General features: G+C 30.1%; 1 protein-coding gene and 1 non-coding gene across 2 annotated transcripts in view; both read right to left on the bottom strand.

The window, feature by feature from the left end:
• Positions 1 to 9,779: 9,779 nt before the first annotated feature.
• Trnaq-cug lies at positions 9,780 to 9,851 on the bottom strand. Its single transcript has one exon. It is a non-coding gene; the product is annotated as a tRNA-Gln (tRNA).
• A 1,792-nt stretch (positions 9,852 to 11,643) lies between these two features.
• LOC123290919 (huntingtin) overlaps positions 11,644 to 25,193 on the bottom strand; it is a 39,715-nt gene continuing 26,165 nt past the window's right edge. The window contains exons 19-28 of the mRNA XM_044871301.1: positions 22,795 to 23,048; positions 21,571 to 21,985; positions 20,033 to 20,820; positions 18,561 to 18,821; positions 17,332 to 17,668; positions 16,799 to 16,996; positions 14,175 to 14,389; positions 13,258 to 13,438; positions 12,497 to 12,910; positions 11,644 to 11,999 (exon numbers count right to left, since the gene is read on the bottom strand). Of these exons, the coding sequence (XP_044727236.1) occupies positions 11,652 to 11,999; positions 12,497 to 12,910; positions 13,258 to 13,438; positions 14,175 to 14,389; positions 16,799 to 16,996; positions 17,332 to 17,668; positions 18,561 to 18,821; positions 20,033 to 20,820; positions 21,571 to 21,985; positions 22,795 to 23,048 (3,411 nt within the window). The 3' untranslated portion in view covers positions 11,644 to 11,651. The remainder of the gene's footprint in view (positions 12,000 to 12,496; positions 12,911 to 13,257; positions 13,439 to 14,174; positions 14,390 to 16,798; positions 16,997 to 17,331; positions 17,669 to 18,560; positions 18,822 to 20,032; positions 20,821 to 21,570; positions 21,986 to 22,794; positions 23,049 to 25,193) is intronic.

Raw genomic sequence — 25,193 nt, 5'->3', positions numbered from 1 at the left:
AGGATGATTTTAGAGAAATCATATAGTTGATTTCTCTAAAACCATCCTAGACCGCATAAGTACCAAACTAAGCGAAAACCAACCAATAGAACAGGCGGGCCTTAGAAAAAACTTTGCCACGGAGGGCCATATACATACTATTTAACAACTATAATAATCATCTGTATATGGGCTTCATCGACTACACCAAGGCCTTCGACAGCCTACAAAACCAAGGAATCCCCACAAAATACATAAAAACCATCAAATCTATTTACTCCAACACTAAAGCAAGAATACATATAACTAGAAAGTTTGGAGGGGGGGGGGGGGCTTCAATATAAATAGAGGTGTCAGGCAAGGATATCCACTGCTCCCCAAACTTTTCTTTGCAGTATTGGAGAATATATTCCGAAAGATGAAATGAGACCAACCTGGTTTAAGCATAGATTTACGAAAACTAAATCACCTAAAATTCGCAGATGATATTGTCATCGTCCAAGAAAACCCTGAAAAATTAGACAAAATGATCCAAGACCTGGACAGGGAATGCGAAAGAAAATAGGGCTATTCCTGAATATCACCAAGACCAAGTTTCTGACAAACTCTGATAACCGAGTTATAACAATAAACAACGAACCTCTCGAATACGTAGAAGAGTACATATACCTGGGACAGGTCATCTCATTCATGGATCAGACGGACAAAGAAATCAAGTAGCGAATAGCAACTGGCTGGAAAAAATACGACCTTAGCATCGGTACAAAACGGAAAGTTTACAACACTTGCATTCAACCTTGCATCACATACGGCTGTGAAACATGGTCAAACTCTCTCAAAACACCACCGAGATAAACTGCAATACTGTCAAAGAGCGATGGAGAGAAGCATGATAGGCATCAATAAACAAGATAGGAAACAAAACCTTTAAAAGAGCCAAGACAAGAGTTTTGGATATACTTACGAAGATAGACCAACTGAAATGGAGATGAAGAGGCCACATGATAAGGAGTACTCAGGAAAAATGGAATAAAATTGTGACAGACTGGTATCCCAGAGATGGAAAAAGGAAACGGGGAAGACAACTTAAGAGATGAGAAGATGAGATAAAGCTCATAACGGGCCCTTATTAGAGAAGAATTGCCAGAGATAGAACACAATAGAAAATGTTACAGGACGTATAAAAAAAACTTAGACTTAGAGATATCTTCTAAAAAAAAAACAAAACAAACGGTAGTTTAGGAGAGAGGGCTTATTGATTGATTGACTAAACAAACTTCTCTCCACGACTTTTTTCAAAAGTGCGTTTTAAAATGAGTATGATAACGTTATGTATGTTTAAGCTATCGATCTGAAAAAACGCAGCAGAGAATTTATCGAACACTATGACCACTTGATAACATTAATAATTATTAAACAATGTCTTAATTAGAAATATTTTGTCGGACAAAAACACTCCATCTTTTGGGGGTCATTTATGAGATACATTTCCATTGAATAGTCAGATATTCAAATACAAGCATTTTTAGAGCTCGGTACATTATTTGACTTTGTCTTTAAGTCGAGTACATCAAACAGAAAACCTTGAACTAAGCGAAGCTATCGAACTGGCTGAGGCTGCGAAACATATTTTTATTGCAAGAAGAGGAAACGCTGGAAAAGAGTTTAGGAAAAACAATGAGCTATATCTACGATTAATACCACATAGAATTGCGGAAGTCAAGGTTCGCATAATAACAGGCTCAACGCTCGAATATACAAATTGATACAGTTGAAGATTGCAGATAGAGTTTTAACCATCGCAATATTTCTCAAAAAAATGAAAAATTTATGTTAGTTTATCTGTTAGTTTTATATTATGAAAATATCTGGATGACCGAGCTTTGCTCGGTATTCTTAAAAAGACACAAATTTTATCACTAATAGAAGACCGTTTTAAATGTCTCCACACAAATACCAATTTGAATGTCCCGGTAATGTATTTTATTTCATTAACTACGATATACACCAATAGATAGTCAGGAAGAGTTATAATTTGCATTGCCGGTTTCAGTTTTTCATGAAAAGACGGATAAAACGACGTTTTTTAAAAATGAAACCTTGCTAGATCGACTTTTCGCCCCAAAAAACCCCTGCATACTCATTTTCATAAAAATCGTTGGAGCCATTTCCAAGATCGTTGATATATATATATATATATATATATATACAAGAATATATATACAAGAATTGCTCGTTTAAATATATAAGATATGTTAGTTTTTATAATGAAACCAAATTATTTTGCCTTTAAAATTGAAATCGTCCAATGAAGCAGGCGAGTAAGTACTATCTTCATAAAATATAGCATATGTATTATTCTGGTGTACGAGCTTTATTATTGAAAAGTTTCATTCAAATCGATTCAGTAGTCTTCGAAACCGTCCAGCAAAGCACGCGGTTAACTGTTAGCACGTGATGTTATATACACTAAATTAATTTTTCAATACGAACTAGTAGTTCCTGAGATTAGCGCGATTTATAATTGTTTACTAAATTTTGAATACAAATTTAAACGTCAAAGCCTTTCGAATATCATTGACATTCTTTATAATACAATGGCGCAAACTATAATGATAAATAACTTGTCGAGTCAATCTCAATTTGAAAGCAAGCCATGGGTAGAGTCTGGTGTGGCCCTAAGGTGCACACGAATAACTTCCCAGTAAAATAAATAGTTATAAAAACTGTATAATAAAAAAACTCGACCGGCTCGAAAAGCTCGAACGAATGTTATAAAATTCTTTTTGGATCATAACGCTTCGATCGACACTTCAAAGAAATCGATATCATTTTTTTTTAATTCACCCGACTCGAAACGGTTAGACCGAATATTATGAAATGCATTTCGGATCATATTTCCACGAAAATAAGAACCTACGTACATACACACACACATACTCCTTCGCTAAATTGGTGTTAATGCTTTGCCCTGACCATGAAACGTAAAGATATGTTGAAAATTTCGATTTCGAAAATCGGACCCATTACAATAACTTCCTATACTTTGAAGTTAAAAATACACGCATACCAGGAGTCAAATCTCTTGGATTGATGCCAAGCGCCTTAATCAACTGGGCCATATTTGCTCTAGGCACAATGTATGATTTTTTTCAACTCAACGAATTTTATTTTTAACAGACTTCAAACAAAAAAGGAGGAGGTTATCAATTCGAATGTAATGTTATTTTTTGTGTGTGTGTGTGTTACCTCAGAACTTTCGACTGGGTGAATCGATTTTGATGATTCTTTATCAATTGATTCTTTATCTGACAACAGTATCCATGAGAAAACCATAAAAGTTTTAAATTTGCATTAAGTATGCACGACAAAAGAACGAATAACTCAATATCACGTCAACCGATTTCGATGATTCTTTTTTTAGTGACAATTATTAGTTAGTGTACTTCAGATTCTCTAAAAATCACAAAATAAAAAATTAAAAAACTTTTAACGAAAAGAAAGCCGACTTCAAAAGAAACACTTTTCCAAAACAAATTAATATGCACTAAAAAGTAAAAAAATAACGATAATATAATGTAGTTATAATTATTGTTATTTTTGGAGTCGGTGTCAGCCAAGCTAATGTAGCAAACTGTTCTGTCAGAGTTGTTTCCTTGGCTGGCACCGACTCCAAAAATAACAATAATTTTAACTACATTATATTATCGTTATTTTTTAACTTTTTAGTGCATATTAATTTGTTTTGGAAAAGTTTTTCTTTTGAAGTCGATTTTCTTTTTGTTAAAAGTTTTTTTTATTGTTTTATTAGTCAACATTAACATATTTATTTACTATGTATGTTTTTTTATTAAATTTCGTATACAAATGATTGTGACGTTTAAATTTGTATACAAAATTTTGTAATCAAATTTAAATAATAAACAAGTGAAAACAAACAATTGACTGAGTTAATTGTTGAAATACCATGTATAGACAGTGTTGATGCGCAATCTCAAGCGATATTCCTATATTAATACATACTATAAAATTTGCACCTAATTGGCGCCCTCACGGGTAAACAGTGATGTTTACGAAAAAATGTTTCAAACAAAAGTTATTTAATTTTTGATAAGGAACATTTTTTACATTTAAACTTTTGTTATATCTCTAACGGTTTACAAGATGGGTCCTACGGACCCAAGACCCAATTGGCCTATGATGCTCATTTACGAAATTGACCTCACTTTTTACGTCCTGAGTACGCTGTAAAAATTTCAGCTCGATATCTTATTTCATTTTTGAGTTATCGTGTCCACAGACGGACGGACGGACGGACGGACAACCGGAAATGGATTAATTAGGTGATTCTATGAACACCTATACCAAAATTTTTTTCGTAGCATCAATATTTTTAAGCGTTACAAACTTGGGACGAAACTTAATATACTATGTATATTTCATATATACATGGTATAAAAAATAAGTTAATGTTGACTAACAAAACAAAATTGAAATTCATTGAGTTGAAAAAAAGCACACATTGTGACTAGAGCACATATGGCCCAGTTGATTAAGGCGCTTGGTATGGATCCAAGAGACCCAGATTCTACTCCTGGTATGTGCAACTTTTGCTTGAAACATTTTTTCGTAAACATCACTGTTTACCCGTGAGGGCGTCAATTAGGCGGAAATTTTATAATATGTACTATACTTGATTATCAGCTTTGTAGGTATGTGTCACATGTTTGTATGTGTAATGTGATAAAGAAATCAACACTGACTTTGCATGATATTTCAACAATTAACTCAGTCAATTGTTTTTTTTTTCACTTGTTTTAATCTATAATGGCTAATAGCTCGTTTTGTACTTAACCAATTACAAAATAACTTGACTTTTAATAATTAAAATCAAAAGTTGTAGAGTTTGATGGAGGACAGCATCAGATTTGACCTAGTTCTTTGGATTTCTTTAATAGCCAATTTAAATCTTAAACGGAAAGAGATAGAATAACACATTAAGGTAATCCTCATGAAAAAATGAACATTTTTCATTTAAACCATTTTTTCGAATATCATCAGCTTGCGGTGGAAATCCGACCCAAAAATATGGCAATATTGCTTTTAATTAATATATCGATTATCTCGCCTCGTAGCGAAGTTACGGGTTGCCTTTGGCTGATATCATTTATAACACAAATTTCGCTATATATTCGGTGTTGCATATGATACATCGTACATTCAACAGATATTTGAGTGATGATATTTTATCATTTTTGTTAAAAATAAAAATAACAACATTAAAAATATTTCAAGGAATAAGTCGCATGCTTTTAGTCAACTTTTCAGACATTTATTTCTAGAAATGTGCGCCAAAACTAATCGTAGTAATGAATCAGATAATTATTTAGGTAAAATAAATTTAACTTATTTTGAAAATTTAAATGATGAATTCATTCTACATAAAGTACTCATCTGCACATAAACTCATATTTATAAAAATCTCATATCACGATGTTCGTTTACACACCTATATGAAGTTGCTCAACAGATTTTCAAGAAATTTTTTTATTTTTAATAAATATTAATTTAAAAATACAAATTTAACCATTCGTTATAAATATCGACGAGATGGTACTGTGCTAAGGTAACGTGAGATCGAAACCCTTACACGACATTGTTTTTTTGGTAAAAAATAAGCTATAAAAAATTTATTATTTACCTACATAATAAAAATTGTATTGAAGAGTTGATTAAATTTTTTCTCGGTGGGAACTTTTTAACCTGAAAATACCGAAAATCAGATACTAAAAATTGAGGTCTGGAAAAAAAAAACCTAACAAAAATTAATTTTAAAGGAACAAAATTCTGACACAAAAATAATACAGCGTGGTCCAAGTTATAACAGCAGAACTTCAGCAACGACATGGAAGATTACGGCTAAACCGCTTGCTTTTAAGAAAATTTTCTTTCTGGGATAGATAGAAGATTATTGGCTGTACATTTTAAAATTATTTTCGTAACATACAGGTATCGTAATATTACGTGATTCATCAACGTGTAATTTTCTATTCCGTAATTCACGGATAAACAGTGATGTTTACGAAAAAATATTTCAAACAAAAGATTTTTATAAAAAATAACTTTTACATTAAATTTTTGTTCTATCTCTAACGGTTTACAAGATGGGTCCTTTTTAAACGACTTCAAAAAAGGAGAAGAGTCTCAATTCGACTGTATTTTTTTTTTTAAATGTTTGTTTCTTCAGAACTTTTGATTATTCTTTTTCTATTGGAAAGTTGGTACTCAAATAAAATAGATTTCAATTTGGTCCAGTTCTGACAATGACCCGTGAGAAAACCATAGGTATAGTCTAAAATTTGCATTATGTATGTAAGTATCAATCGCGACAAATGGACGAATAACTCAATATCACGCCAACCGATTTCGATGATTCTTTATGTAGTCACAAATTAGTTGGTGTACTTCAGATTCACTAAAAATCACAAATAAAAAAAAAAAACTAACAAAAACGAAAATTTTCGAAAGTATTTTCTAGATTTTTTTGCCCATTCAATAAAAAACGAAAAACATCTACTTAACAAAAAAAAAACCGACATAAAAAAAAACTTTTCCAAAACAAATAAATATGCACTAAAAAGTAAAAAAATAACGATAGTACAATGTAGTAGTTACGATTATTGTTATTTTTGGAGTCGGTGTCAGCCAAGGGGAAACAATTGTGGCAAAATAACAATAATTGTAACTACATTATATTATCGTTATTTTTTTACTTTGTCGGTGTTTCTTTTGTTAGATTTTTTTTTATTGAATGGGCAAAAAAAAACTAGAAAATACTTTCAAAAATTTAGAAAGTATTTTCTAGAATTTTTTTAGTTTTTCTACTGCTAGTACTTTCCTACAACCCTCCCCCCCCCCCCAAAGGAGATTAAGCACACCCCTAATTGGCCGATTTTTTTGGTACGAAGTTTTTACAACCTAACTGTGGAAAATTTCAAAGAAGTAACACTTTTTTCTTGATTACCATGATTTTTTTTTTTTTTTAATTTGGTTGTGCTGTTAAATTAAAACGTAATTATAATAGTAAAAGAAAACGGATTTTGCATTACGATAAGATAATAGCGTAACCTAAGAATGTAGAAAACAAGGCAAAAATAATATTGGGCCAAGACAACCTTTTTTTAGCGTGATATTCTGATAAAATCTTAATTTTAAGGATTTGTATTTTCATAAATAACAGAGAGCCGTATGGCAGAAACATCCTAAGAATTCCGAATCCAGGACCAGTTAATGAATCTTTATAAAAACTGCTCGACTGCATTGTTTAAGGCTTACTTAAAAAAGTCAAAAATAAAAATTTTTGCGATCTTGGCCAAGGAGTGGGAGCCACCCCTTCTCGGGGGTGGAAAAATTTATATTAAAATGATAACGGCAATCTATGATGGATGAATTCTAACTAAGTACTATAAAAAAATCATGAAAATGAAAAAAGTCATTTTCATAAAAATTGACGGAGTTATGATTTGAAAAAAGTTTATCGGACCTTTCTCGTACCTTTCTTTATACCATGTATATATGAAATATACATAGTATATTAAGTTTAGTCCCAAGTTTGTAACGCTTAAAAATAATGATGCTAGGAAAAAAATTTTGTCATAGGTGTTCATAAAATCACCCAATTAGTCCATTTCCGGTTGTCCGTCTGTCCGTCCGTCTGTGGACACGATATTTTAAAAACGAAAAAAGATATCGAGCTCAGGACGTAAAAAGTGAGGTCAAGTTCGTAAATGAGCATCATAGGTCAATTGGGTCTTGTAAACCGTTAGAGATAGAACAAAAGTTTAAATGTAAAAAATGTTCCTTATCAAAAATTAAACAACTTTTGTTTAAAAAAATTTTTTCGGAAACATCACTGTTTACCCGTGAGGGCGCCAATAAGGCGAAAATTTTATAATATGTACTATACTTAATTATCAGTTACGTATGTGTCACATGTTTGTATGTGTTATGTGATAAAGAAATCAACACTGACTATGCATGGTATTTCAACAATTAACTCAGTCAATTGTTTGTTTTCACTTGTTTATAATAGGTACTTTAAAAAGTACTTTTCGAAATATGCTTGAATCACTTTTTTTGCTTAGAATTCATCCTTCTATCAATTGCCGTTGTCATTTTAACATAAATTTTTCCACTCCCGAGAAGGGGTGTCTCCCACTCCTTGGTCAAGGTCGCACAAATCTTTGTTTTTAACTTCTTTAAATAAGCTTTAAACAATGCAGTCGAACAGTTTTTATAAAGATTCATTGAATGGCTCCGTGGATTCCGAGGTGTAAATCTTCGGCTCTTCACTAAAATCTTATTTTTATAATTACCTTTAGTGATATGTTTAAGTTTCGCTTTTCTGTTTTTATAGTTCTCCATATTTGAAATTTTCTTTTTTTAAATATATCACAAAACTTAATTAGTTAAATCGTATAAAGACTTCAAATAAGACTAATGAAGAAATAAAATTAATGTATAATATTCAAATCTTGATGAGACGATTTAAGAATATTTCGTGATGAGGTCAAATCCTATGAAATCATAAGTCATCAGAAATGAATTATAATTATTATAATAATGAATAACCATAAAAAAAAACTTACATGTAATAATAACATTTATAAAAATAAAGTATTAATATTTAATCCTAGTCAAACACCATAGGCATCGCTAAAGAGGGGGGGCAGCTAGGGACAGCTACCCAATCCAAAATTTCAGTTATCGGGTGAGTTTAGTATCAATGAAGCTGGCTACAAATTTTCAACTCACCATCTTTTATAGTTTTTAAGAAAAACTAATTTTTGTTTTCAAGGGAAAACAAAATTATTACGAAAAAATGTTTCAAAAAAAATGTTTACTTTTTTATATGAAATTTTTTTTACATTTAGACTTTCATTCTCTCGGTTTACAAGACCCAATCGACCCATGTTGCCATTTACGAACTCATACTCACTTTTTTTAGGTCCTGTGTAAGATGTAAAAAAAAATTATTCCAAATGTTAATTCTGCGATTACTGCAAGGGAAGTTACTAAAAAATTTTGATTTTTTTATATTTAGTTGATACTTAGTCATATTTCGTCCGGAGAGGTTTCATTTTGGACCCTAACCAAGTCAATTGTCAGCGGTGGTCCATCAATTTATCATAAATAGTACATAAAAAGTTCTACCTTTTCATACTATTAGTATCCCCCACCCCAGCCATTTCCGAGAAAAAAAATTTTCAAAATTTCAATTGCTTAATATAACTATAAAGAACGGATAAAGATACAGGGTCGAGTTTTGGCTCAAAATACGTATTTTTGTATTACTTTCCTATTTAATGTTATCAGCAAAAATCAATAGTTTTCCCAAAAAAAAAATTCAGCTTTTTAAAAAATTTTTCAAAAAATCCTCCAAAAAGATCGTTCCGGGACAAATTATTGTGTCCTTTTTTAAGACTTCGTTTTTAATCAAATTTCAAATAGTTATTTTGTAATTTGTAAAAACCTGATTCAAACCCCCAACTATCCCTAACTACTAAAAAATTCAATTTCAAAAATTAATTGTAAAGATATAAGAAATTTTAATTATAAAGATATAAAAAATTTTCCAATGACTTTTCTTGTTAACGCAAAAAAGATTTCATCGATTATACCCTTTAATTATAATTTGCCAAATTTCAAATATATAATAAATAATATATAAGTAAATACGTAGATATTCAAACATACACGAATTAATTTGAAAAAAATAAAAACAATAAAATCTGTTAAATAGGTCCCACCGAGATTTGAACTCGGATCGCTGGATTCAGAGTCCAGAGTGCTAACCATTACACCATGGGACCTTGACAACAATTGTTGTATTTATACATTATTATGTATTATTTTATTAATTTAGGCAATATACATTACATATATTTTAACGAAGTTCAATTCATTTTTAAAATATTTCTCGTAAATATTAATATATTAAAGAGATAAATAAAATACCTACTAACTTTTTGCAAACAAGTTTCCGATTTAAAAAAAATTACCTTAAGAGTGTGTGTACACAAACAGCTAAATCTCACGATGACCTACATTGCCATCAAACAAATCTGATATTTTCCGTATTTTCCGAGAAAAATTACAATATTTACTTAAATATACATACATGTATATATGTATAAATATACAATATACATGTATAAATGTATAACGCGTTCGCATAGTTTTAATATATTACATTCATTCTTTATTTATCAAATAAAGAAATGAATATCACTTAATGAAATAAACTTGAACTCATTCGAAAGCTTAAACCTTGTTTTTGATGTTTTTGAAACAAAAGCTAAAAAATTTATATCATTGCTTATCGCTTTGTGACGAGAGTTCAAATTGTGGGAAAAATATTTCTAATTGTTTATAAACTTTCAACGGGGACACGCGATCTTTAAAATTTTTTATAACAAATTACTCGAAAGCTTGCTCATTTCTCTTTAAAACTCGCTACTATTCAACGTCGTGAAAATTTTCTTGGCTAAGTTATACACTCTCAAATCAAATTGCAAGAAAAAAAACAATAAATCGAAAAAGTCAATTTATTAACAAAATCACATTTAGAAACAATAACCGAAAGTCTTTAAGTAATTACAAAAAGTTCAGTGAGTTCAGGTTTATTTCTGTAGTCATTATTATGCAACCTGTACAACCTTTTCAATTTCACATCAAAATTAATAAATAAATTATCTCAGCGTTCCAGCCGTGCTCGCATAAATGTTTGAGTTATAGATTCAAAAACTAGAAATTACAACTTATCATATCAAATATACTTCATTCAATTCCAATCATTTTTAGCCGAGATATATCTTTAAGATATATTTTAAGATTTTGTCAATCAAAATATTTTGTTTATGTACATTTCGACGTGTTAGTCATTAGAAGGAGCTAATAAATACTTAAGTCAGAAAAACTATAAATAATTTCTTGACAAATTTTTATTTTCTTTAAGAGAAATATTCAATATGATAAAACTAAAACCTACAGTTATTAATTTTTCGAAAATGTGAAATGTTTTTAAATTTTACTGATTAATTCTGAAAAAGTCTTATAGGAGAATATTTCTTCCGATAGATGTCTCAATCTATTACCATTTTTTGTCATTAAATGATTGTTTAATAATTTATTTGATATTTTCAGACTTTTACTAAATTTTTCAGAGATAGTTTTGCAAATTTTTAACTCAATATCTTTTATTGTTTTGGAGAAAATGGGCACCAAAGTTTTGTCCTAATTTCCGCCCTCATAGTTTCAGGAATTGCTTTAAAAAAATGTTTCACACAAAAATTGTTTATTTTTAATTTATCAATAAAAGTGGTTCGTTTGTCTATAAAGACCATTTTTGTTTAAATTGAAACAAAAATGTTGATTTTAGCAATCAATTACTGTCTAAGCTATAGGGTTAACAAAAAAATGTTTTAACACCCTGTATATTACATATATACAGGATATAATAAAAATAAAAATAATGTTTATGATAAATTGAATATATTACATTAAAATAGAATACAAATATTTAACAATAATAATAATAATAATAATAATAATAAATGAATTAATTTAAATATTTAATAATATTTAAAGATATTGTTATTTTTTAAAATTTATTATAATGATAGTAATAAATCTTTAAAAGGTGTTCCAGGTGTATTAACAACAGATTCAAAGGTTTCTCTAAATTTATTTTTCTGTACATCGCTAGTTAATTGTCGATAGAAGTCTGCACCAGATATACACAACATTTTACGGTCTTCATACTCATATTTACCAATGCGTGATTGTACGTGTGGAAATAATGCACGTAACCAATGATTTGTACTTGCACTTATAAAAAAACATATTAAACACCATGTTGCCATTCCAATTGGTAGACATTGTGTAAAATTTGATAAACTAAATACGACCCAATCTTGTAATAATGTTAATTGATTTTGGGCACTTGCTCTTTCAAATATCTGCAAATACAAAAATACTACAATTAAACTAAATGTCTAAACGGGAAAAATTAATGCATCTTCGAAATTTGCCACAGTTGTTTATTAGGTTGTAAAAAGTCTACCTTCAGAAGCGTACCTATTCCTTATTTTTGGGGGGTTATTTGGGGGGTTTTAATCAGTTTTTTACAAATTACAAAAATACTATGCATTAAATAAAAAAAAAAAAGTTCAAAAGTTCTAAAAGTTCTAGCTGAAGTATTTGTGAACATTTTCTCCGTGCAAAGCGGCTGTGCGTGTATATTTTAAATATTAGATTCCGAAACTAGAAAGTACGAGTTTTTAAATGAGCTATTGCGGTTTTAAATTCGATGATTTTTCGCTGACATACAGCTGTTTGAAATTTTGTGTTAAAACTTATTCCTTTAATACTTTGGTTGAGTATTTACCTTTAGGCACCCTGTATAAGTTAGAATAAAATATAAACAAATAAATAAGAATAATATAATAATGTTTACCTGAAAAACTACATCACTCAACAATCTAGGATGTGGTTGTTGCTGTGATAAAAATTCACCAATCACTTTGGTTAAAATCTCAGGCGGTGGAAAGAAATCATTTAAGACGTGTGGTAAAACTGTACATAATATTTGTGCTTCAAATGGATAGCCTTTTTTAATACGATCAAATATTGCAGAGATCTTTTCAATTCCTTCGACCAATAGATCTGGATCCATTTGAACAATACCATTAACGTTCTCTGGTGCATTTATTTGATTTTCACCTTCTGTGTACATACAAGCTAATAACAATTGTAAGGCAGGAAATGCAAAACCTGGATTTGGATGTTTTAAGCGATCAACAGCTAATTTAGTTACTTGTTCCACAACATTGCCTGTTATGCTTTTTGCAACAATTAATCGTTCCAAACCCTAAATGTGGTATAAAAATCAAAATATAATTCACCAACCTTCACAACGTAATTAATTAATTTATAGTGTTTTTACCCAAGATTTAAGAGGAAGTCTTAAGTAAAGTTTTGGTGTAATTTTTTTAAATTGTGTAACGGGTTCGCCATCTTTTATTCGGTATGTAAACAGAAAGAAAAATCCGATTTCTGTATATGAAGTATTTTTAGTTTTGGGCAAAAAAATATGTACCATTTATACCATTCATTTTCTTGGCGTTCTGACACCTTAGCCGTCGATTGATTTCACCAAAGTTTTCCTCAATTTTTGTCCTAATACTTAGATTATTTCAACAAAAAAAAAAGAAATACCTGCAGTAGTGTATTATGTAAAGCCATCGATAATTGAGAATTTTGTGATAATAATAGCATGACAACTTGTAAAACATTAGGCACAATTTCTGTGTCGGCTATTTGTTCTTCGACATGTTCCAGTAAGTAAAACGCCAGCGCCCACATTACTTGTCGATGATCTTCACTTTGGTAAAGTGTTCTAAAAAATATGCAAAAGAATTTATTTAATGCAATTAAAGGATCAGTACGAAAACTAGTCATTTCGGATTTTGAAAGCTTGTTTATTTATCTTTAAAATGCGCTTATCTTGATCATTGTACGAGCTTCTAAGACCGAGTTTTCATCAATAAAGCAAAATAGTCAGTTTTCACATTAAACTGCCGGATCGAACTGCCGTAATGAACTTACAGAAATAAACTTGAACTCACTGGACTTTTTGTGATTAAAGACTTTTGATAACTGTTATGAATAACTTAGCCAAATAAGCTGAATAGTAGTGAGTTTAAAATAGAAATGAACAAGCTCTCGAGTATTTTTATTGGATTTTTTATAAAAAAAAACTTTTAGTGCACTCGTTCAAAGTTAAATTACAAAAAATTTGCCCCACAATTTGCCCAAAAACTACAAAGTACAAGTTGTCGAATCATATATCAAATATATCAAATCCTTTTTGTCCGAGATATATCTGTTTAAAATTTTGAGCAAGTTAAAAAATTTTTTTGCGCCACTTTTTTGGGGAGTAGTATATTAATGGTATTTACAAATAAAACTCAGTATAATTATCCGAATATATTATGGTTTGAAAGGCAGCATCTTAACCTTTTTAAATACTTCGCAAACTTCTGTAAATTTTCTCCAAAAATTGTTCCCTATTTTTCGTTATTGAACGTTGAAATAGGGTTCAACTTGAGAAGTAAATCGAAAAAAATACATACCCATTATTAACAGTAATATGATATTGAATATAATCGATGGCCATTGGATGTATTAATAACATTTCATCAGACATTCCACCAATGACAGTGTTGGACATAACACTACTTTGTAATAAATACAACAATCCATGTAAGCACGCAATGCGTTCAGGTAGAAATCCACTTTTTAAACTATTTTCAATCAATCGCTTTATTATTTCATATACTTCTAAATCCTAAAAAATATACGAAATCTTTATTTCAATTTGTACAAAACTATTTTTATTGCTAAATAGTACTCGCTCCGTTTTTAGTGTAAACCAATCCGATCTTAACTCAACGTAAATGAACAAGGGTGTATTAAACCCAGTACTTAATAAAAACAAACACAGATTTTTGTGACAATTAAATTTATCAAAGAATATAGAATCTTATTTTATAATAACCTGTTTTTCATTTTTAACCCCGAACTAAAAAAAGGGGGTGTTATAAGTTTGACCGCTATGTGTGTGTGTCTTTTTGTCTGTCTATCTGTGGCATCGTAGCGCCTAAACGGGTGAAGCGATTTTTAATTTTTTTGGTTTTGTTTGAAAGGTAATTTAATGAAGTGTTCTTAGCTATGTTTCAAATGCAAGTTTAGGGTTCCGTAACCGAAAAATTTGTCGGTTTTTTTTTAATTTTGTAAGTTTTACTTGTTTACAGTTAATAACAATCAATAAGTAATTACAAAATCATGTAAAAATAAATAAAAACTCAAAAATAATAAAAAAAAGTTGGCTATCAAAAACATTACCTGGGTCATTGACTACGTAACCCTGGTTACAGGGTACCATGGTTCTCTGACTAAGAAATTTCCATATAGTTTCATTCACACCAGGTTACGGTAGTATGGCAGTATCGTGGCTCACAATTAACTACTATTTTTACCCGTGTTTATCAATCTATATATGTATGTGTGATCCTATGAGGCACATTAGAGACCAAACGCGTGGTAAGATTTTGATGATTCTCACGTCAATCGATTTGTCTTAACCTTGCGAGTGCTACTGAAGATATGGCAGTAATGCAAATTCAATATGGCGACGACGAAAGTCGGCGAACTATGTCAATGAACTGTGAAGTGGGGTACGACGGAAACTAAAATTATTGCTTGTCGCTTTCTAATTTACTTTATTTACATACCGATAACATGCTCAAAAAGTTCTAGCAGTTTCGGATATATAGTTCTTGTAATATTGCAATTTAAATGAATATTTTACTTTCAAAACTTTTTTTGTAACTGTATTATTTTTTAAGACTTTTTTTGTTTTTTCGAAAACTTTTTTTTGCATTTAAATTGCAATATTTCAAAAATATGAAATTGCTATAACTTTTTCAGTACGTTGTCAGTACTTAAATAAAGTAAATTGGAAAATGACAAGCATGAATTTTAGTTCCCGTGGTAAATTCATTAGTTTTGGTGTTGATTAAAACTTAAAACAAAGGCACGGGCAACTGTCTTTTTTACCATGTATATATAAAATATACCATAGTATATTAAGTTTAGTCTCAAGTTTGTAACGCTTAAAAATATTGATGCTACCAACTAAATTTTGGTATAAGTGTTCATAAAATCACCTAATTAGTCCATTTTCGGTTGTCTGTCCGTCTGCCTGTCAGCACGATAACTCAAAAACTAAAGGAGATATCAAGTTGAAATCTTTATAGCGTGCTTAGGATAAAAAAAGTGAGGTCGAATTCGTAAATGAGCAACATAGGTCAATTGGGTCTTGGGCCCGTAGGACCCATTTTGTAAACCGTTAGAGATAGAACAAAAGTTTAAGTATAAAAAATGTTTCTTATAAAAAAATAAACAAATTTTGCTTGAAATATTTTTTTGTAAACATCACTGTTTACCCACGAGGGCGAAAATTAGATGCAAATTTTATAGTATTTATTATATGGGAATATCAGTTTTGAATGTGTGGCTATCTTAGAGTGGATACCTTTCTTTACTTACGTGACGTCAAAAAACAAACGATTGGGTCATCAACAATGTTTATACATGGTATTTCAACAATTAACTCAATTGTTTGCTTTCACTTGTTTATAGTACTTTTAAAAATGTACGATATTCTTTTTCAAAAAAAAGTCAAATGTTTCAGTTATTTGACGTTAAATTCTCCGAATTTCAATGACTCCAATAATTCGGAAAGTATTGACTTTTTGAAATATACTTAAATGACACTTTATGCTTAGAATTCATCCCTCTATCGATTCCCGTTGTTTTTTTTCAACATATATTTTTCCAACCACTAGATGGTTAACACCTCATCTCCTGAGCAAAAGCACCATTCGGCATCGTATAACTTTTTCTCAGGAAGGCGAACAAAGCTTAATCCCAAATTTTCATAGATATCAGTGCTATAGGTCAAAATTTAAAGATTTCGTCATTTTATTCTTCTGTTTACTGGAGTAAATTGTTTTTTAGTAGGCCATTTAAGTGTTAAGAAATATTCCAACAAACTTTTTGCAGTGACCTCAAAAAATGCAATTTTACTCGCATTTTGAGTCTTAAACAAACGTACTTTAGTTCGATTCGGTTTCTTACTATTTAAATTCGAAGCGAGTACAACCAATAATCAATAATAAAATGAATGACAAACCGGAGTTAAAACAGCTGCCGCTTTACAAACACTAAGCACAATGTACTGATGTAAAATTTCATCTTCTGGTGGATGAGTTTTTGATAATTCCAAACAAACATCTAACATCCATTGAAATTGTGATTTTTCCGTGAATAAGTCCGATATAGCCAACATGGATCGAACCACTTCATTTAATAAGCGTAAAGGTGTCCCAAACTAGAAAAAAATTTAATTTTACTTTTATTACGTATTATTACGTATTTCTCATATAAGAAATATGTATTTGTATAGCTAAAATTGTGGCTTAAATACGGGTAAAAAATAATATATATTATTTTATTTTTTCAAACACTTATATATCGAAAACGGTAAGGCAAGGTAATTTCTAATGGCTTTCAAATTAAATATTTGACCGCAACAACAAAATTTGTTGTTGAGTACACTCATTCAAACATTTTTCATCGCCTCCCATAAAAATCAAATTACGAGAAATGAAATCATTGGTTAGACTGTTTTTTCGGTTTTATTTCCTCGATTATGTAGTTAGTTACCTGTGGTTTAATCCATTGTGAATATAAATCTAATAAAAATTGTAAACAAGAATGAATATCTAGAGCTGAATCCTTGGAACACTTTTCTTTTTCATTTAACATTTGAACAGCTCTTGAACTAGGATCAGGTGTAGATTGTAGCATATTAGCAGCAGTCCATAAATATTCAATTGAAAGTTGACCACATAAATATTTATTACTGGATTGATGGACTCTATCTAAATTAGGCCTTTCAAATATATTTTCTAGATTGACATCCGTACCAGCATCAGGCAAATGAAAACAATGTTTGTAACGCCAATATAATTTATTTTGAACTGCTTTTAGTTTTTTAACACTGGAAAAAATTACAATTATAAAATTATTAATACAAATACATCGAGATTTACGTTCAATCTAATATGGCGAAATTTTAATGATAAATACGGTTGTACCTTTAAAATAACGCCATAATGATATTTACTGCAAATCTAGCCTATTTCGAATAGAATGAATAGGATTCGAAAAGACAGTAATTTTCTAAACGATTAAATCGTAACTAGTCGCATAAAGGAATACATAAAATAGCCATTCTTAAGAAGTCCTCAATAGTAGCTTCAATTTTGATGATTTTTTAAAAAATTTTCTTTTTGTATATTATTAAAATCAGAAATCTAGAGAAGGAAAGCACAATGCCCCGACTGATATATCGACGCCCAGCCTAAATCACTAATGATAGAAGTTTGAAATTTCAAGAAAATATTGATTTTATATTGTAGGTCTCATTTAAGAAAGGATTTTTCGAAATTTACCCCCTGAAAGGCTGAAATATAGGATAAATTTTTGTATGAAAATATACACAAACCGTCATTTTTGATCTCATCACTTAATCGATTTTAAAAATTTCTTCGCCTGTAGAATGTTACATTATCAGCAAGTAACATGAGATTCCTCCAGATTATTTACCCCTCTGAATGGCGAATTCACCGCCGTGGGCAAGATGGGCATGCGCACAGTCCTAAAAGACTTGTGACGGCACACTTTCACGGTCTATTGAGGTCGATAGGCTAATGATATTATATACAATACCTTAATAAAATAAATAAGCCAATCAAATTAAACATTGAATGCTGCATCAAATCAGGATTTTTGTTTTTTGATATTTGTTTGTAATGTAAAGTCAATGTTAAATCCTCGGTTATTATTCAAAATAAACAAATAAAATGATAAGTGTGCTAAATATATTTTACCTTAGCTTGGATTGACTCAAATTCTTCTCACGGGGTACATGAAGATAATGTGATACATTCGGATGACCTGGTATTGGTATTAACAAAGTTTGCATTAATAACGATGTAATTGCTTGAACAGCTAAACAATTCGCTTGAATTATCACAGAAAGATCATCTGCATGGTGATTTTCATCAGTCGATTCAGCAGATAAGACACTCAACAAACACATCCATGTTTCTTCAAATTGATGTCGGTTTACCCATCCCAATAACGTTACTCTAAAAAATATAAGATTATTAAAATTACAAAAAATATATATTTTAAAAAGAATCCAATAAACGCCCTTGAAAGATTATTACTTTATCTTTTAAAAGGACTTCATTCGTTGACATACGAGTTTTTTTGATTGCATTATTAACAGTCAAGACAAAATTGACACTTTTTGTCATACGTAAACATATTTAACCGAAGAACATTTTGTAAACAAAGTTTAAAATTTCGCTCTTGGCGATTGTGCAATAGCGTGAGATTTTCTCTCATCACAAGAGTAATGATTAGGGTTAGGTTCGGAAGGGTTAATAGACCCATAGAATAATGTGTTGATTTCGGTTACAGGTCAAAAGTTGATTTAATCTGTGGAGGAGGGTACTCACATAATGGACCCGCTGAAGCCACACGCCCAGATCCTAGGGACTGGAGTTATTCAACAAATTTCGAATGGAAATTCTGTTTTGCCTCCTTGTAAGCGATGCAACTCGCAAATGGTACCCTTTAGGATACGGGTGCTAAAGAATTTTTTGTTCCTTAGATGCTTTTCTATAACTTAAAAAGAAAACATAATGGAAACAAATTTTTGCAAAACAATTGTTTATAATAAAACTGACCCCTCTATCTTCTAGCTGAAACCTTAATGAATAAAATTAGCTTTGAAACGTTTTATTCGGCCTAATAGTTTTTGCACAATTCCATTTTGCACTAAAAGTCTGAAAAAAATTGTTAACTTTGGGCAGGCCACAAAGTTTTCAGGTTTTATCCTATCGCAATCTACTTGACGGGTATCGAAAGGATGAAATTTCAATCTTAGCAATTTTGTTGCCTTTACCCATACTTAATATTAACGACCATTTCAACGGGTAAACAAAACCTCTTAACGAATTTTCAACTTAACGAGATGCGGTTTTAAAATTTACAAAGTGCTTAGAAATTCAAAGATTTAAAAAAAAATAGCTCCGAGTTATGGCCCATTTCGAGATTATGACCTTGATTTTGTGATTACGAAAAAAAAAAAAATATTTTACTTGCAAAATTCCAACTCCAAAGATTAAAACAACTTCTGACCTGTAACCGAAAACAACACGTATAATCAATCCGTAACTCTATTGGTCTATAATTAATATTTGATTTATTCCATAGACTGGATTATTCCGACAAGCGATTCCTCTGTTGATTTCTAAATTAAAGATTGAGATAAAAATGTTGAAATACATACCTAAAAATAAATTGTTCTAATATTTCAATTTCCTGAAGGTACTCAATAGGCAACGGTGGAACTTGTGTATTATACGGACCTAATAATTCCACTTGCCACATATGTTCCCACACATCCGGTGGTGTAAGCACATACGAATTAACAAGTGGCAATCGTGATAAGGATACAATAATACTTCGAATTAATATAAAAATAGATTGTGGAATGTTTGGTTTAAATTTCTTTTGTAATTTTTCTAACCAAGCAATCAATATTGATAATTGATAACATGCATTTGCTGATGATTGTGTTTGTGGATTTTGAAATGTTTTGATTAGACCAAATTTGGATAATGTTGGAAGTGGTTCATTATTTTGATTAAAATAATTCACTAGAATGTATATGGAATTAATTGATGAACATAGCCATGTCATATGTACATCGGATGCTAATATATTACATAAATTGGTTTGTTTGAGTACCGCTGATGTACATTGTAATGCTGATTCAATAGAATTCAATTCAATGTTCATTGATTCAGATTCACATGAATCACATGAATCATTTTTTAATTTTATTAAATATGTAATACTTTCTAAACAAAGTACACTAAATTTAGTTAGATCTTCATAATTCTGTTCTGGTATTTTAATATTTCGATGTAATTCTATTAATTCTAAATATGCAGTAACACTTGGAGCTATTTCAAAAAATGATTGCCAAAATATTGAATCCGAAAATAATTCATTTAATCGATTTGTATATTTTGTTTCTGTTGGTGACATATCAAAACCATTCACGTTGTAAACCTATAAAAAAATAATATTATTTTAATAGTCTAGACAACAAGTTGAAATTGGTGAAATATATAGATATGGATCGTAAAAATACGTGTGATAGATCGTATGATTCGGAATGATGTCTAGAAAGATGTGCCGGAAGTGTTTTTAGCACATACAAAATTTCAAAAATTATAAACAACTAGTTCGACTAGTGAGGAATTACGCTTCCGTAGTTACCATACCCTGTGGCTACTCTGTACCCGTGGTTAAAAACAAATTTTTCCATTATTAGAAAAGAAACCCTCTCGCACAAATTTTAGTTTTTAATTTCTATAAGTAAGCTTTAAACAATGCAGTCGCACAGTTTTTATAAAGATTCATTGACTGGCCCTGAATTCTGAGGTATAAATCTGACAGCTCTCCACTAAATCTTTTTATGATAAGAGAAAGTAGTAATAAACACAAAGAAATAAGTAGACTATATTTAGAATTAACATAAAATCTCTGGAGCTTTTGTTTTGGCGTTAAATGACTTCAATATCAAATTTTATCTAATTGTTTAAAGCTAAACAATCTTCTCCCACTTATAAACATAGCACCTAGATTCTATTCCAAGGGGGAATAAGAATTTTTGGTGTAAAATGGCATACCTTTAACTATATTTTTTACTATATAAATCTAAGTCCAAAAGGGGAGGGTAACTGTCCTGCCCCGACCCTGCTTACCATTGGTACGTCCATACTTATAAAAACAAAAGAAAATAATGTAAATACTCACTTGATGAGACTTTGGCATAAAACTTTTAAAATGTACAACTTGCTTCATAAGAATTTCAACAGATGCTTTTAATAATGGTGTATCATGATTAAGTTCCCGCGTCTCCACCATATCCATCATATTTAAAGTTAATAATGAAATGCAGTCTTTTAAAATCAGTTTATTAAAATCTTTTTGTGACATTATTGAAATAATGTCATCATACGCTAGTTTGTTTAATAATTCTGCAGATTCTGGTCCAAGATAACAACTTTGGCAACAACGTAATTTTACTTGTGAATAAAACCAAGCACCATCTGTTTTTATTTTTTTAATACAATCTGGATTCACTGTTCGTCCTTGATCTAATTCCAATGGCGATAAATCATAATATTTCGATGCTAATTTATTCAATAAACTGACAAAAGTTCCATGTCTGTATAAAAAATTTAAAAAAAAAGTAAGAACATTACTGGAAATATAAGTTTCAGTTTTTTTTACTAACTGTATAAGTAAGTCTGACTGATTGTCTCATTCACTGATCTATACAAATTTTAAGGCACTTCTAGACATGCTAGAAATATACGAGATTTTCCGGAAAAAAACGAAAAACTTCAACTTTTTCATGGCAATCCCCGGAAAATTGAAAAAAAAACCCAAAAATTATTTATTTCTGTTCTATACATGCTAGAAAGATAGAAATTTCACCAGTTGATCCCTAATAAAGTTTGAATAACATAATACCTTGAAAAATTTCATAAACCACAATGCAGCCCCCTAGTAAATCGAAAAACACCCCTCAAAATTACGTTATTCTGTTGTATATTAGAATTTTCTGAATGCTAGAAGAAAGATAGGATTTTCACCAATCGACTCCAAAATAAAGTCAAATTAACAGAATAGTCCTAAAAATTGTATTATCCACATCGCCAACCCTCTCCCCTCTCCTTCGGAAAAGCGGAAACCCCCCCCCCCAAATTAGTTTTTTTTAGTTCTATCATCTTCTTAGTTCTTTATTATTTAGAGGTAATTCAAGTAGCATTTTAAAATTTTTCGTAATGATCAAGAATGTAACTTCACTTTAATTTTTAGTGCGATCTTTGATTCCGGATATGAGGGAGTCAAAAAAAATTCCTCTAGAAAAATCTAGAAATTGGGGAAAACATCGATGATTGTCCTAGAAGGTATCTTTGCATACACGATTTGAATGCAGATACAAAATAAAAAATAAAAAATAAATCTTACTTTTTGGCTAACTTTCGTTGTAGTAATATTTCCATGATTATAGTTAGATCTTCCTTAGATAGTTGACTAGTAACTTCTTCAATGGTCATGGTTAATAATAGTTCAGTACGTCGACTAGCTAATCCAGCGTTCAATCTTGACAATGCCAATGCTTTACAATTTAATAAATTAGGTACAAGGAATACTAATAACGGACCCGACTGTGATGGATGTACATTTTCCAAACATTTTAATAATTTATTTACAAAACTCGCCTGCAAATCAAATTTTAATACAATTAAATATAGCATTTTCTAATTTTTTTTTTAAATAAAATTATTTTTCGCAGGTATTTGGACAAATTTTTTAATTTACAATTTGTTACGGATTATTTTTAACCCTTCTTTAGATATTCATTAAGTCATACTTGTAGTTTATTAAATAATTATTGTATGTATGTTGTTTTTGGTTAAACATTTTATTTTGTTATTATTTTTTATTGAATGCCTGAAGAAGGATTAAAAATAATCCGAAAGTAATTGTAAATTAAAAAATTTTGTAAAAAAAAATAAAAAGTCCAAAACATATCTACGAAAAATAATTTTATTTAAAATAAAAATGGATAATATTAATAATAATTTTTAAAAATAGTTTAATTAACCAATATTTTTATTCCCTTTCTAAATTTCATTTATTAAAAGACTTTACTTAATTAAAAGTAAGAAAACATTTATTTTTACGTTTATCCTCTTATGATACAGTAAAATTAACTAAAACAAATGAAAACAAACAACGTATCCACCTTCGCGTTCCATACATGTAATTGTTCTAATACAAAATTTTTTAAATACACTCTTACATATCTCGAGAGTGATTTCTTGAACTGTTTCCCTTATGGCTCCCACCCCCTGGAAAAGAAACCCCCTCGCACAAATTTTAGTTTTTAACTTACATAAGTAAGCTTTAAACAATGCATTCGCACAGTTTTTATAAAGATTCATTGACTATTCCTCGATTCCGAGGTATAAATCTTACGACTCTCCACTAATTGCTATTAAATCAAACTAATGTCTTAAAAAAACTTTTAAGAAAAAAATTTTAGTCCCCGTGAACTCATATAAATTTCAACATCTTGAGCCATTTAAAAGTAATTTAAAGGTTGCCGAACTTTTTCCAACCACCATAAATTTTTTGCTTCTATTTTATCTACTTCTAGCTTTGAATACATCGATTACACAATAAAACAATTTATTATTGTATCCAATTTTGATTGCATCCTATTTTTTACTTCCATTCAATCCATTAAACAAATTTGCAAGTATATAATAAAATTTGTAATGAATTTTAGCCACATGTGAACTGATAATTCTAATGATTCAGTTGGTAACTATATCTGCTTTTCCGTAAGTTTGATAATCTAATCATTTAATAAATATATAGTGTAGGCGCTGAGCGAGTTTCTTATGCATTTACAGGTCCCTCCAAACAAGGAGTGTATTTCGACTTATTTAACCCGCTGAATCCGAATTTTCTTCTTGCTCATCGCTCAGAGTCGGGGGGGGGGGATTGTTATAAATAAATAAATTGTTTATACGGTCATAGCTACTAAACTATTGGAAAATTACTAAACAATTGTGTACCGGGAATATGGTTAAAATTGTAAAAATGATAATAAGGTGGTAAGGCGGTAAGATGGTTTAAGGTACTCATTTTAAAGGTATGAGTCTATATTTTCTATATTTTAATGTTATGCACATAAAAATACGTTTTATTCAATAGCAATGAAGCTAGCGCGATTGTAAGTATTAAGTTTTATCATTTTTCCGGCCCGCAATTAGTTTATAAATCGAAACCGAGCCCTTAGCGAAAGAAAACCCACATAATTATATATGAGAAAATTGTAAATTTGTTCTAGTTTAAGAATCTTTTTTATTTTTTTCAAATATCTCTATTAAAACTTGAGTGATTGCAATTGAACGCGACTGGCCGTATAAACAATTAATTTGTTTATAACAAATCCCCCTCCCCCCAGTCTGAGCGATGAGCAAGTTGAAAATTCGGATTTAGCTGATCAAAATATGTCGAAATACACTCCTTGTTCGGTAAGACCTATAAATGCATACGAAATCCACTCAGCACCTACTCTAAAAGTATTGTAGTCAACAAGTTCAAATTGGGGAAATATTGAGATAATGGTCGCAAAAATACGTGTGATAGATTGGATTCGGAATGATGTCTAAAAAAATGTGCCAGAACGTTTTAGCACACAAAAAATTGCAAAAGTTATAAACAATTAAAGATGAAAAAAAAAAGTATTTCGTCCATATTTTCATAAAATATTAAAATTTAAGAAATTTTAATAAGATAGTCTTAAAGAGTAGGAAAATTCCAATAAAAAACCTCCACTCCCGAAATTCTCT

This window comes from Chrysoperla carnea, chromosome 1 (genome assembly GCF_905475395.1).
Source record: "Chrysoperla carnea chromosome 1, inChrCarn1.1, whole genome shotgun sequence".
Taxonomy (NCBI): Eukaryota; Metazoa; Arthropoda; class Insecta; order Neuroptera; family Chrysopidae; genus Chrysoperla; species Chrysoperla carnea.
The sequence above is the reverse complement of the archived record's forward strand: the minus strand, read 5'-3'. Positions and strand labels throughout refer to the sequence as shown.